The sequence below is a fragment of the Salvia splendens genome, chromosome 5, assembly GCF_004379255.2.
Source record: "Salvia splendens isolate huo1 chromosome 5, SspV2, whole genome shotgun sequence".
Lineage (NCBI taxonomy): Eukaryota > Viridiplantae > Streptophyta > Magnoliopsida > Lamiales > Lamiaceae > Salvia > Salvia splendens.
In genome coordinates, this window is record NC_056036.1 from 5,892,985 (window position 1) to 5,907,119 (window position 14,135).

At 40.0% G+C, this 14,135-nt stretch overlaps 1 protein-coding gene, 1 long non-coding RNA gene and 1 other non-coding gene across 3 annotated transcripts; 1 reads left to right on the forward strand and 2 right to left on the reverse strand.

Annotated features, from left to right (window-relative positions):
• Positions 1–27: 27 nt before the first annotated feature.
• Positions 28–134, reverse strand: LOC121806103. The gene has a single exon (XR_006051636.1). It is a non-coding gene; the product is annotated as a small nucleolar RNA R71 (small nucleolar RNA).
• A 7,946-nt stretch (positions 135–8,080) lies between these two features.
• Positions 8,081–10,811, reverse strand: LOC121802341 (guanine nucleotide-binding protein subunit gamma 2-like). Its single transcript, XM_042201996.1, has 4 exons — positions 10,189–10,811; positions 8,567–8,619; positions 8,448–8,492; positions 8,081–8,361 (listed from the first exon to the last, which is right to left on the reverse strand). Exons 1-4 carry the CDS (start codon positions 10,303–10,305, stop codon positions 8,277–8,279), a joined length of 300 nt encoding a protein of 99 aa, XP_042057930.1. The 5' UTR covers positions 10,306–10,811; the 3' UTR covers positions 8,081–8,276.
• Positions 10,502–11,986, forward strand: LOC121802342. The gene is made up of 3 exons (XR_006050765.1): positions 10,502–10,572; positions 11,646–11,734; positions 11,853–11,986. It is a non-coding gene; the product is annotated as an uncharacterized LOC121802342 (long non-coding RNA).
• Positions 11,987–14,135: the final 2,149 nt, after the last annotated feature.

The window sequence follows — 14,135 nt, forward strand, 5'->3', positions numbered from 1 at the left end:
GAATATAACTCTCCGATGAAGATTGAGAAGTTGAGAGAGGAGATCACTACCTTCCGACAGAAATATGATGAGTCTTTTGCGGAAGCGTGGAAGAGGTTCACTGAATTGCTTAGGAAATGCCCGAGCCATGGTCTTGCTCCAGGGCATGAGCTACTCAAGTTCTACAAGGGACTCAATAATGAAGGCACGGGCTTGGTGACTGCAGGCTCTAATGGGAACTTGGACGACTTAACTCACGAGGAAGTGAGAGCCCTGTTCCAAAGGTTGGCGAACAACCAAAGGAATTGGCATAATCCAAGAAGAGCGGCTGAGAAGGTAGGAGATACATTTGGTGCTACCAAAGATGCGGAAAGAGTGACAGCCATTGAGGCTCAATTGGCGGACATTAGTACCTAGATGTCTTCAATGACGAAAGCAGTGAAATCTCTTCAACTAACTCCTCAACCTCAAGCAGTGACCGTTATGAAGTGTGGGTTGTGTCAAGGTGGACATCATACTGATCAATGTCCAAGTCTTCAAGGACCACCCGTCGAGGATGTGAACTATATTGGCAACAATCGCCAAGGGTTCAATCAAGGCAACCAATACAACAATCAGCAAAATTGGAGGCCTCAACAAACGGGATGGAATCACGCTGGTCCTAGCAACAACTCGGGTAATCAATAGAGGAACAATACTCAACCCCCGGGTTATGAGAAGAAGCCATCAGTCGAAGATCAGTTGGGACAGATTCTCTCTTTTATGACTAAGAGTCAAAAGGAGAATGAGAATTTCAAGGAAAGAACAGTGGAAAAGTTTGGACAGATGGAGGCGACAATGAGGAATCTTGAGACTCAAATTGGGCAGCTTGCCACGGCATCACACACGAGGATTCCTAACACCATCCCGAGCAATACCATACCTAATCCGAGAGGCAATGAACAGTGTAAGGCAGTGGTCTTGAGAAGTGGTCGTGAGTTGGATTCGACACCAGCAATGGACGGCCAAGGTACTTCCGGCATCTCACACGCAGGGGCGGATGAGATGTTAGGCTTGCATTCCTCGCACGCAGGGGCGGACGAGGCATGTAAGGGAAGTCCCGCGTTGGTGCAGGGTGCCCAACATGGTCAAGAACAGGCTGCATCCGGCAGCAAGGAACACGGTGTAGAATCCGAGGTAAGTGAAAGGTTTTCAGTAGAAGAGAAAGGAAAGAAGAGTGTAGAGATGGAATCAAAGAGACAGATGATGACAAGTCCAGCACTAGATCCGAAAAACAAGTTCAACTTCCCCGATCACATTCCTCCTCCACCGTATCCATCCAAGAGGAAGAAGAGGGTCCCTAAAGAGAAAAGCTTTGAGTGGATGATGAACGTGATCCGTAAAGTGAATGTGGATGTATCATTGGTGGACCTCTTCACTAATTTCCCCAAGTTCTCCAAGTTCTTCAAGGACATGATGGCAAATAAGGAGAAACTTCAAGATGAGGGAATAGTGGCTTTGAGCATGAATTGCTCACAACTGATTTCAGGAATGATGCCAATGAAGAAGAGGGATCCGGGAAGTTGCGTGATTCCTTGTGAGATAGGCAATACAATTTTCACCAAATGTCTGTTGGATCAAGGATCAGGGATCTCGCTGATGGCGTTGAAAACGGCACGTGCCATTGGACTCGAGAACAGAATGGAGCCCATCGACATTGCTCTACAATTGGCTGATCACTCCATTGTGAAGCCCACTGGAATAGTAGAGGATGTCTTGGTCAAGGTAGACAAGTTCATCATCCCTGTCGACTTCATAGTCTTGGACATGCCCGAGGACAAAGAGGTACCAATTCTTTTTGGTAGACCATTTCTTGCCACAGGAGACGTGTTGCTTGGGGCAAAAGACAACTATGTCACGTTTAGAATTAATGGTGAGCAAGTGACCATTAATGTGGAGAAAGTGATGAAGCATCCTAGTGATGCAAAAGCGTGTTTTAGAGTTGATGTCCTTGACAAGTGCATCTTTGACAAGATGTGTTGCTCGGCAAGAATAGAAGGAAGCGTGTATGATAAAGGAAGTTTGGGGAGAGACTATGGTTCGACACTTAAAGTAGATTTTGATGAAATAGAAGATTCTCAAGTTGATCAACCAAGTCTCGAGAATGAATGTGTGGTGGATACTTTCGTGGCGGATGTGAAACCTTCAATCGAAATACCACCAAAGCTTGAATTGAAGCCACTCCCAACAAATCTGAAATATGTCTTCCTTGGTGAGAATGAAACGTTACCGGTTGTAGTATCGGCTTTGTTGACTGATGAAGAGGAATCCAAGTTAATAGAGCTACTGAAGTCGCACAAGCAAGCTCTAGGATGGTCCATTGCCGATATCAAAGGAATTAGCTCCGCTATATGCATGCATAAAATCTTGATGGAAGATGGAGCTAAGCCGGTAAGGGAGAGACAAAGAAGGTTGAACCCACTCATGCAAGAAGTGGTTGAAAAAGAGGTGAAGAAACTGTTGAAATTTGGGATGATCTATCCCATTTCCGATAGCGCGTGGGTTAGCCCGGTGCAATGTGTACCGAAGAAAGGGGGAATAACCGTGACCGTTAATAAAAAAAATGAAGTGATAGCAACTCGATTGGTGAACTCATGGAGAGTTTGCATGGACTATAGGAAGTTGAACACGACGACGAGAAAAGACCACTTTCCTTTGCCGTTCCTAGATCAGTTGCTCGATAGGATTGCGGGTTATTCCCACTATTGCTTCTTAGATGGATACTCGGGGTATAATCAGATTGCAATTGCCCCGGAAGATCAAGAAAAGACGACATTCACATGTCCTATTGGTTCATATGCCTTCCGCCGGATGCCTTTTGGTTTATGCAATGCACCAGCTACATTTCAACGCTGCATGATGGCAATATTTTCCGACATGAATGAAGATATTATGGAGATCTTTATGGATGATTTCTCCGTCTTTGGATCCTCATTTGACTTGTGCTTAGAAAACTTGAGACGGGTCTTGCAAAGATGTGAAGAATCAAATCTCGTGCTTAATTGGGAAAAATGTCAATTCATGGTCAAAGAAGGCATAGTGTTGGGACACAAGGTGTCGGAGTTGGGATTGGAGATGGACAAGGCGAAAATCGATGTGATTTCGAAGTTACCTCCCCCGACGAATGTGAAGGGCATCCGTAGTTTCCTTGGTCATGCGGGATTCTACCGAAGATTCATAAAAGACTTTTCGAAGATTGCAAAGCCGCTTTGCAACTTGCTTGAAAAGGATGCCAAGTTCGTCTTTGATGGAAAATGCCTTGAGGCATTTGAGTTGTTGAAGAAAAAGCTAGTCGAAGCACCTATTATTATCACACCCGATTGGTCAAAGCCGTTTGAATTGATGTGTGATGCTTCGGACTATGCTGTGGGGGCCGTTCTAGGCCAAAGGAGAGACAAGGTCCTACACGCCGTCTACTACGCTAGCAAAGTACTCAATGAAGCTCAACTGAATTATACCACGACAGAGAAGGAAATGCTAGCAGTTGTGTATGCTTTCGAGAAGTTTCGTGCTTACTTACTTGGCACGAAAGTGGTAGTGTTTACGGACCATTCAGCTATCAAATATTTGATGCATAAGAAAGATGCAAAGCCTCGGTTGGTGAGGTGGATCCTCTTACTACAAGAGTTTGACGTGGAGATTAAAGACAAGAAGGGGACCGAGAACTTGGTAGCTGATCATTTGTCTCGGCTAGAGGGCTTAGAAGAAACGGAAGATGAAAGAAAGAAGAGAATCAATGAAAAATTTCCCGACGAGCAAGTGTTGCAAGTGGAAGCTCGGGAAACATATGTGCCGTGGTTTGCCAATTTGGCGAACTACCTTGTCACGGGCATTATACCCGAAGGGTTGTCATCTAACCAAAAGAAGAAGTTTTTGAGTGACACTCGCACATATGTTTGGGAAGATCCGTTTCTCTTCCGCATTTGTAATGATGGAGTTATTCGAAGGTGCGTTGGAGAGCATGAGCACCTTCAGATTTTGTCTGCATGCCATGATTCGTTGTATGGCGGCCACTTTGGAGCACGGCGAACGGCTTTTAAAGTGCTTCAGTCCGGATTCTTTTGGCCATCGATCTTCAAGGATGCAAAAGCCTATGTAGAGAGATGTGACAGTTGCCAAAGAACCGGCAATATCTCGTGGAGAAATGAAATGCCGATGAATAATATTCACGAGGTAGAACTTTTCGATGTTTGGGGAATAGACTTCATGGGACCGTTTCCCAAGTCTAATGGGCAGCAATACATTCTCGTTGCTGTTGACTATGTTTCTAAGTGGGTAGAGGCAGTGGCCTCGGCGACCAATGATGCTAAAGTGGTGTTGAAGTTTATCAAGAGTCACATCTTTAACCGCTTTGGGACACCACGAGCCATTATCAGTGATGGAGGAACTCATTTTTGCTATAAGTTATTTGAGAACCTCCTAGGTAAGTATGGTGTCCAACACAAGGTTGCTACCCCTTATCATCCCCAAACGAGTGGTCAAGTTGAAGTCTCCAATCGTGAGATAAAGCGGGTGCTTGAGAAAGTTGTAAGGCCGTCTCGGAAGGATTGGGCTCAAAAGTTAGATGATGCTTTGTGGGCATATCGAACGGCGTATAAGACTCCGATTGGAACTTCACCATACAAGTTGGTCTTTGGAAAGGCTTGCCATTTGCCGGTAGAGCTTGAGCATAATGCTTTTTGGGCTTTGCAAAAGCTTAATTTGGATTATGATGCTGCAGCCGAGAAAAGGGTGTGTGATATGAATGAAATGGACGAGTTTAGGCTTCATGCATACGAGAGTGTTGATCTCTAAAAAGAGCGTGCTAAGAGGGTACATGATGCAGCCATTAAGCCTCGTCAATTCCATGAGGGACAACGAGTCCTTTTGTACAACTCTCGGCTTAAACTGTTTCCGGGCAAGCTCAAGTCAAGATGGTGGGGGCCTTATGTGGTGCACAAGGTATACCCCTATGGTGCTGTGGATGTTCAGGATGAGAAGAATGGGAGCATTTGGAAGGTGAATGGCCAACACTTGAAGGCCTATGTTGGAATTGAAGATGGCATGGAGACAGAAGAGGTGGTCACACTAGAGAATCCGAAAGTGTAGACCAAGGATGAAGGAGGTCGAGCCAACGACTATAAACAAAGGCGCTGATTGGGAGGCAACCCAAGTTTTTATGTTTTTATTTTTGGTTTCATTTGTTGGAGGTTTTGTTTGCTCAATTCTTTCCTCTAACATTTATTTTGAATTGAGTGTTTCTTTTTGTAGTTTTTGTTCTTTTTGTAGGAGCATGATAGAGTTTGGATTGGAGCTTACGAGGAAGCACACCCGCAGAGGATTTTTACACCCACCCACCCACCCGAATGCACTATGGATATCATGCCAAGTTTGGGGGAGTACTCTGTCCCTTTACTTTTTATGTTCTTCTTTGCATGCATTGAGGACAATGACGCATTCAAGTTTGGGGGGGGGGGGGTTGTTTGAAGTTGAATGATTTTTATGCATGATGCATGTTTTTGGGTGTATTGTTTGCTAAACTGTTGTGAATCATGTAATTGACGGATGCATGCTAGATCTTCGGCTTTCTGGTTGGGAATTCTTGTTTGATTTTTCTTGATCTTTGAAGCCTAGGATGAATGGAATTTGTGCAGGATTTATTTGAAAGAGCATGTTGTGATTACATCCGATTTCTTGAGTTGAGGAGAGTATGAAAATCGCATGACTTGTGGAAATTATCTTGGATTGATTTGTTTTATCGAGTGAAGTGCTTGCGTTCGTTTGGGTTAACGATTTGGGAGGATAAGGCACTAGGATGAACTCTATGGCCAAATGATCACATGCCTAGTCCATCAAATGATCCACTAGATGCCACCTTGAGCTTAATTCCCTATTCTTTGTGTAAACACTTAGCCAAACACTTAGCTACTTAAATAAGCCTAATTTTAGCCTCATCAATAGACCCTGCTACTATTTGGGTGCTAAAGACAAGTTGAGCTTTGTGTTTTGAGTTGTGAGTGTGAGGTGGTGGATTGTAAAGAATAGACTTTTCTAGACTTGATAGAAGGTGAAAAGAATGAAGTTCTAAAAAAAAAAAAAAACAAGAAAAAGACGACCTCCAAATTCACAAAAGTCGAGGTCTTTACAAAAACAGAAAAAAAAAGAATAAGTTGATGAAATAAAGATAGAGCTTCTATGTTTGTTTGTGTAATCTCGTCTGGAATAGATCTCAAGTTTGGGGGGTATTTGTTTGGTTGTAATTTTTCGTTGGTTAATCTTTGGAAGGAAGTTGTAGGAGGGAAGATTTTGGCACTCAAATGTGTAGCCTTTGAGCTCACTATCCATATTGATCCTACCTCGTCCCTAGCCCCATTACAACCTTGAACGAAGACCTTGGACCTAATCGTTGATACTTGTGGATGTATCTTAGTAGCTTGGTAGAGTAAAGAAGTTTGGTTTGAAATCCGTGAGTCTATGTGATTAGTAATGCTTAATGAGTCAATGATGATGGTTTGAGTTGTTTGATCGCATGCTTGGACTTATTTTGAAGTGCACCTTAACTTGACGTTCTAGGGGGATGAGTGATTGTTCTTGAGAGTGGGAAATCTTGATTGAAAATGTTGGGGGTTCAGATTTTGTTACTCACGTCCCTATTTGATTCTTTGTGTTGAAAATTTCTTTGCGGGGTAGACTTGTGTTGAGTTTTTGTGCTGAAAATAGACCTTGCTCGGGGCGAGCAAGAGTTCAAGTTTGGGGGTATTTGATGCGAAGCATATTTCCTATTCTTTACCCCGGTTTTTATGTTAATTGTAACTCACCGAGTCGTGCTTTGAGTGTAGTTTCGGGTGTTAGAAGCTGGAAGTTCGTCGGAAAGGCATAGCTGAGATTCCAGAGAGTTCGCCCGGTCGGGCGTTTTGAAGTTGCTAAACGCCCGGTCGGGCGTTTCCATTTGTGCATGCGGAGTCCAGAAAGTTCGCCCGGTCGGGCGTTTCCCGCGAGGCCATGCAGCAGCCTTTCGCCCGGTCGGGCGATTCCCTCTTATAATTTCGCCCGGTCGGGCGTTTCGGAGCAGAACTGCAAATCGGCAGTTGGATGATTAAAAAGGAGAAAAATCAGATAGAGGGGGACGGTTTTTTTTCAGGAGGAGATTAGAGAGAAAAACAGAGAGAAAGGAGGAGAGGAAGAAGAGAAGGAAGGCATTCCGACCGTTATTCCGACCATCTATTCACAAATCCCGACTCCACTCGACGAGAGCATCACACCTATGGTTTTATTTCTACATTCTACTATGTGTGTAGGCTAGGCTCTCTTCGTTGCTCCGAGTTGTAATCTAGGCTTGTGTATTTGTTTCAACACCTTGAATCGTATGTCGATACCAACAATGTGTTTGATAATTAAAATGCTACGTTTTTGGCTAATGATGTAGTGTTGTTAAATCTTAACTATCGTCTCTTTAACATAGCTTAGGATTGATCGTTTGTTGGTATGCTATCGATTTAGAACTGTTCAGGGGATAAATTGATAGTGGATTAGGTAAGTAATTATAGTAGACGACGTTTGTTCCCGCGCATCTGCAGGAATTAAATGTCGTTGAAAGCTGGTTCATGGAACAAGTGTTCAGCTGACTATGAACTATACGTCGTAGACATGTTCAGTGCACGCGATTAGGTTGATAATTTTAATCCCGTCGTATGGTTCGTTGTAATGGTGTGTAACAACGCAAGCTTAGAGAGCAACTTGGAGTGACTTGTCTTTCACGTGTTAAAAACCTCACTTTAGTAGCTTAAGTTAGTTAACCTTCTCAAAATCAAAACAAAATCTTTACATGCTTTGTGTCGTCTTATTAAGTGTAAGCAATCTCGCCTCCCTGTGGATCGACACTTGAAATACTACTACGATACTGTATTCTTGCAGTAGTGTAGTATTATTAGAGTTTAAATAATTGAACTTGATAATCTTTATACTTTGTTTGAGAACTCTAAAATACCACATCAGTTTGCGCTAAGGGATAGACAGCAAGATAAAACTGGACATGCAGAATAAAATAAACAGCAAAAAAGCACACAGTGAGGCTAACATTCGATTAAATAAAACTTTGGCAAATGAATTGGAGTAGAAAACTTGCATCTTTGTCTGTTTAATACACAGTTGGAACTTGGAAGGCATGGCTATTTTCTGGGCACTATATTGCTCTGCATCGAACAAACGGTCTGATGTTGTTAACGTGCTGGTTATAAGACGAAGCTGATGCTTGGAACTCGATTTCGTGGCTATGTATATCATAGTATCCAGCACCTGCAGCCTGAAGACTCCGGGGGGCCTTCAAACCATCTGTCCCAGATCGGATTTACTGGGCCCGTGGTCCTGAAACGAAAACACAGACAGGAAACAAGCTCAACAAGAGTAGTCGATTGGAGCATCCAAGGGAAACAAGCAACCACGCTTCTTACTCTGGGAGCAAAGGATCTGGTCTTGTTTCGATATTGATAAGCATCCTGGCCAGGTATATTTCTTGTTAGAGAGATGACCATAAGAAAACCAACGTGTAATCTAGTATCAGCATGCTTACTCTTTGCAAGCTGCCGAGGCGTTCTCCGTTTTCTCAAGTTGTTCCAATTCTTCCTGTACAACAATTCTCAGTCATGAGATATTTTTTTGATTGAACTTTCATACAACCAAAAATGTAGCCCAATCATGAATAAATAATAACAATAATAATAATAATAATAATAATAATAATAATAATAATAATAATAATAATAATAATAATAATAATAAAAGGAAGGTACCAAAGTCACTCCAGCAGTATGCATTTCTACACACCATTTGATTATTCAAGAATATCCTAGATTTTTTTACTTGAGTCTTTAATTTTCTCATGAAGCACAGAATCTCTAACTACTTAACCTCGGAATCTTGAAATTCCACGGTTCCCTTGCACAAAGACGTAATCTATTGCCATACAGATTTTATATAAACTAATAGATTTCTTATATTCCTCTGTTTTAAAGATGCCGTGGCTAGTTTGTGGTATTTTGTGCTGCAAGTGAAAAAAGCGAGCGACATCCAGTAATTTGGCACAAATGTATACAAGCAAAAGAAATGCAGCATCAAACAAGCCATTTCATTAGGACTTATAGGATCTAGCAACCTACTCTAAACCAAACAAGAGAGATTTAGTATCAGCGAAAACATATCAGAACAAAAATCGATAAAACTTGCATAGATAAGCTCCTCTAAACATATCACATGTTACTACTACGTCACAGTTTAACTGTAGGCGTTAAACATATATCATATCAACTACTTATCCAATGCAGAACAACTCATTGTTATGTTACATGGGATTTATTAGTTTTGGAAAAGTGGAGAGCTAATTAACAAACATGTGGTTGTGGACTATAAAAACGATAAATCAAAACCTTGTTAGCCCAATACCTCAAGTTCTAATACCAAACCTCAACAACAATACCAAACACATCAAAGAAACAAATTCCAATTTACAAAAAGGAGAACTAATGGAAGTTATTCCTCTAAACACACTCACACTGAGGAGTGAGGCTGATACCAATGGGTGTTTACATAAAGAATTCGAAGCCAGTAAGCTTCTTTAAGGTCAAGATTATCAGTCTATTTAGCTATCCGAACCATAAAGAATGACACATTTCACATTCCACATTCCACAGAACTAATGGAAGTTATTCCTCCAAACACACACACACACACACACACACACACTCTGAGGGCAATACCAGTTATGTGTTAACACACAATATTCAAAGCCAATAAGCTTCTTAAGGTTAAAAATACCAGTCTATTAACTAACTGAACTGCAAAGAATTAGTACAAGACACTTTCACATTCCACAGCTTTCCTTTTGCTGAAAATTACCAGCTGGGGATAAATTAATTTAACCAAGTTCAAGAAACTACGGTGGTCCCAATTTGCAGATAAGCAACAAAAAAGACATCTGCACAACGAAAAGTCTACTGTCCAACCAATTAGGGCAGCTGTTTTGTTCTCTGTACCCAATAATTTCACAACCTTACAAGAAGCAGACCAACCAAAACAAAAGTTCAATCCTAAAATGCACCATTGGCATCAAGATTTCACCTTTACACCATTATAACACAAACTCATAAAAAAAAGTGAATTAAAAAGCTAAAATGAAGGAAGTCAACTGAAAGTTACCTCCAAGAAACGAATTTCTTGTTCTAGTCTCTTCAATTCCGCAGATATCCTGTGTTTCCCTCGAGTATCTGCTGCTCCAACACCCGATCGCACTTCACCTGAACTCCCTGATTGCATTTTGTCCCTGAATTGAAACCCCGCCTCAAAAAAACAAAAAAGTAAGAAATGGGCACTCCACAATTGTGGTTGCGGATTTATCCTAAAAGGCCATTTTGAGAAAATGGCAGCTTCGTGATCAGTTGAACTACCAATTGCATCTCATAGAGAGGGAAGATTAATTTCAATCGTGAAAAAAGGGTTGGGTTTTAGTGTTTGGATTTATGTGGGCGTTGTTTAAGGTTTGTGGAAGCCATAAGTTATCAAATCGAGAAATATCACAGAAAGGTACTTTGCTTGCTTGATTGCCTTTTAATTGATGAATCAAATCATGAAGAGTCATATGAATTTGTGTCTTTTTCTTGTCTCATCCATTCCCAGTGCTTAGTATTGTAGTGAACAAATTATTGCATGCCCACTAATTTTGTTCTTTTATTGGTGTGCTAATGATTTTCTTTCACTTTAATCTAACTACTAGTAGTAATACTAGTATTTTTTTAGAGGAGAGTGATCTGGTAGAGATCCAAACATCTACGCCAAATCAAATTGAAAACAGAGATAATTAAGCTATTCCATGAGTGAAGTGAAGTATGTTCAGTTCAGCAAGAAAAATACTAGTAGCAAACAGTTTCCCAGAATAAGCTAATCCACTGTTTGGTAAAAAGCAGCTCAAGGCCCCTAACTAAAGCATGGCAAATAATAGTAATAATAATACTCCAATAGTTTGCAAAATATTTGAAGGAAATTTAAAATTTATTTTGGGAAGACATTTCATACTTCCATTGATAAAATTTCCATTTTTCCTGTGCATATTAAAAATAAGCAGTCAATTAAATCATCACTTTTAGTCTTTTATTGTGTAATTTAATCTTGCGTGGCTCATTAGGTGTATATTTAACTTTTCAATTAAGAGGTAATAGCCGCTAACATCACATATTTGTGGCACTTGCCGATTTTTCCGGTTAACTACAAAAATAATCAATTAAAATCACAAACTTTGTGGCAAATTTTCATGGTGGATTTTCCGGCCATACGTGTCTTTTTAATTCTTATTGGATCTAAATGAACATTAATCTCCCGCAAAATCAGCCTTCTATTGTTAGCGACAACTGAAATTTCGTTGCAAATCTAAATTCGACTCTCAGCTGCGTTTCGATGTTGGCCGATGTTGCTAGGTTTAAGAGCACCATCTCCGCAACTCTTTCGATCTTTTATAATCTCTTTAGCCGAGTCGATAGCTAGCCTCCCATTTCAAGTGTCGAAATTTCTCCAATATCGTCCGGATCTCTTGACCCGGACAACGCAGTGTTAGACGATGCTTGGATGAGCAAATATTTAACTCATCATCACCTGTTTCCCAGGTTTCACCCTCCAAAGAATAGTCCAAGAGTTTAAGCACTTGAAGATTTGGCAATGAACCAATGATAGACATATCTTTTCCTCCACCAAGGTCAGTTTTTTTAGTGTTAAGAATCAGCAATTCTAGTAATTAGTTGCAACTTTTCAAGTTGAAGTAGATGTTGGAGATGATGGAGGTTAGGGTGTTGATGGGCTGTATTCATTTGTAGCAACTTGAGACTCCATACAAGATTCTTGATGAGGCAGAATGCATGTATCATACACTATGATGAGCTGCATCCTCCAAATTTCCAATGGCAAATGAGAAGGACCTGCATATATATGTATATTTCCTACTCCGAGGAGAGACCGATTGAATGATGAAGGTTTCAATAATACAACAGCGAGCTAGGGCAGTGGCGGATCCAGGACCCAAAAATGGCGGGGGCGGAACTTATATTTAAATATTAAATATTTAATTTAATATTATTTTTAATAATAAAATAAATAAATATTATATTAATATTTAAGTAGCACTAGCTTCATTAATAAAATATAAACATGCTTCAGCTTGCAAATATGTATTATTCATTTTAAAATAAAAATATATATAAATATAAACATGCTTTAGCTTGCAAATATGTATTATTCATTTTAAAATATAAAATTATTGTAAATATATGTACATTTTAAATCACTGTAAATATTATATACAAAAGTGATATAAGTAGAGCACTAAATATTTATATTTCAAAAATATTTAAAATGTTTATTTTGTTACATAGAGAATAATTAAGATGCATGGATCAAATTATAAGTACTATAGGATAAAAAAGACTTTAACACAAGATTAAAAATGATTTTAACTAAAGAATAAATATAACAACATAATATATGCAACTTAGTAAAAGTTTAGATTACATAAAGTATTTAAAGGTGTTATTTTGATAATAAGAAGAAAAATATGAATGGATAAAATAAAAAATGAAAAATGAAAAAAAATATGTTCTTGTTGAGGATTGAACCCTAGACATCTTAGTTAAAAATCCAACAAACAAACCATTGAACTACTACATTTTATATGACATTTATTGAAAATAAAAATATTTATACACTCTACGGAGGGGGCGGATATGCTATTTTCGGCTTGATTCAATGAAAAATTTAGGCTCTCCGGACGGTCGGGTAGGGGCGACAGCCCCCACCTGGATCCGCCACTGAGCTAGGGGTAGTGAAGTGAGGTGGGCATGCAATCGCCATTATTCAACACCTTTTCCTAAAATGATCATCTTCATATCTTGACTGGGGTTTGTGGCATTAGCATTTAAGGATGAGAACTTGCTAGCTAATAAAGGAAACTCAGCATAGGAGAGCTTTTCTTGCTTTGCCAGGCTCTTGTATTTTGCCATTTGTTTTCATTCTTCTGTTAGAATTGGGATATACTATGTTACTCTACTTCTAGTTTACCAGCTTTCTTTTACACATAACATACTCACCGTTTATTGAGGTAAAAGAAATCTGATGATTCACGAGTCAATCACACAGCTTTGGCTTTACCTCTTTGCAATTTCCAATACGGCAATTAATATTTATGTTGATATATTTAATTTCAGTTGAAAAATAAATATAAGTCTGATTCTTTAGCCCTACTGGTAGTGACATCAATTTGACCTTTCCAATCCATTTATGTATTTCATCGAGCATATACCCATCTTGACTTCTAGATATTGTACACTTCGATTCGGTTGATTAATGGATTACTTATACTCACCTTGAAAAAAGTGGATAAGGGTTGGCTTCATTTGTGGAGTATCTTACAATAATTAGTTACCTTTAAAAACTAGGTGAATAAAAATATGAAATAGAATAGAATATGACCTTCTTGGCATATTTCCCAATTATAGGAAAAGAGTTGGATAAAATAACTTGTTAAATTATTCGACTTATATAATTTGCAAATATTGATATATTTTCGGAAATTAACCTGTCAAGTTGCACCTCTTGACTTGTGTGGTAGGGAGAGGATAGGGCTTCGTAGATATTAATTGGATGTAACACGCTTTCTGTATACAAATATTTCACTACAAAACAATAATAGTGATCATGAAAATGGCATCTAAACCTATATCTTTATGAAGCCTATTTTTTTCATCGCTTTCAATCTCAGAAGAGTTTTTTACATAAAACTGACCTCTCCCACTTGCCAAACCACTAGCATTGGCTTCTTCTTAATCTCGTGTTGTGTCTCTCTTCAGTAATAGTGAGAAATCACACACACACTGATACGATTCCCAGGCAACCACCGCATCAACACAACGCCGAGCTGCGCGACGCCGAGCTGCACGATGCCGAGCTGCGCGACGCCGAAGAGCACAATGCCGAGCTGCATGGCGACGCCGAAAATCTGCATGGCGACGTCGAGAGATCGGAGGGAAGATCAGCGAGAGGCGAGAACGACATGCAGACGTCGGTCGCGACAACAAGGGGAAGAAGAGTTCGGCGCGCGCCTCTCC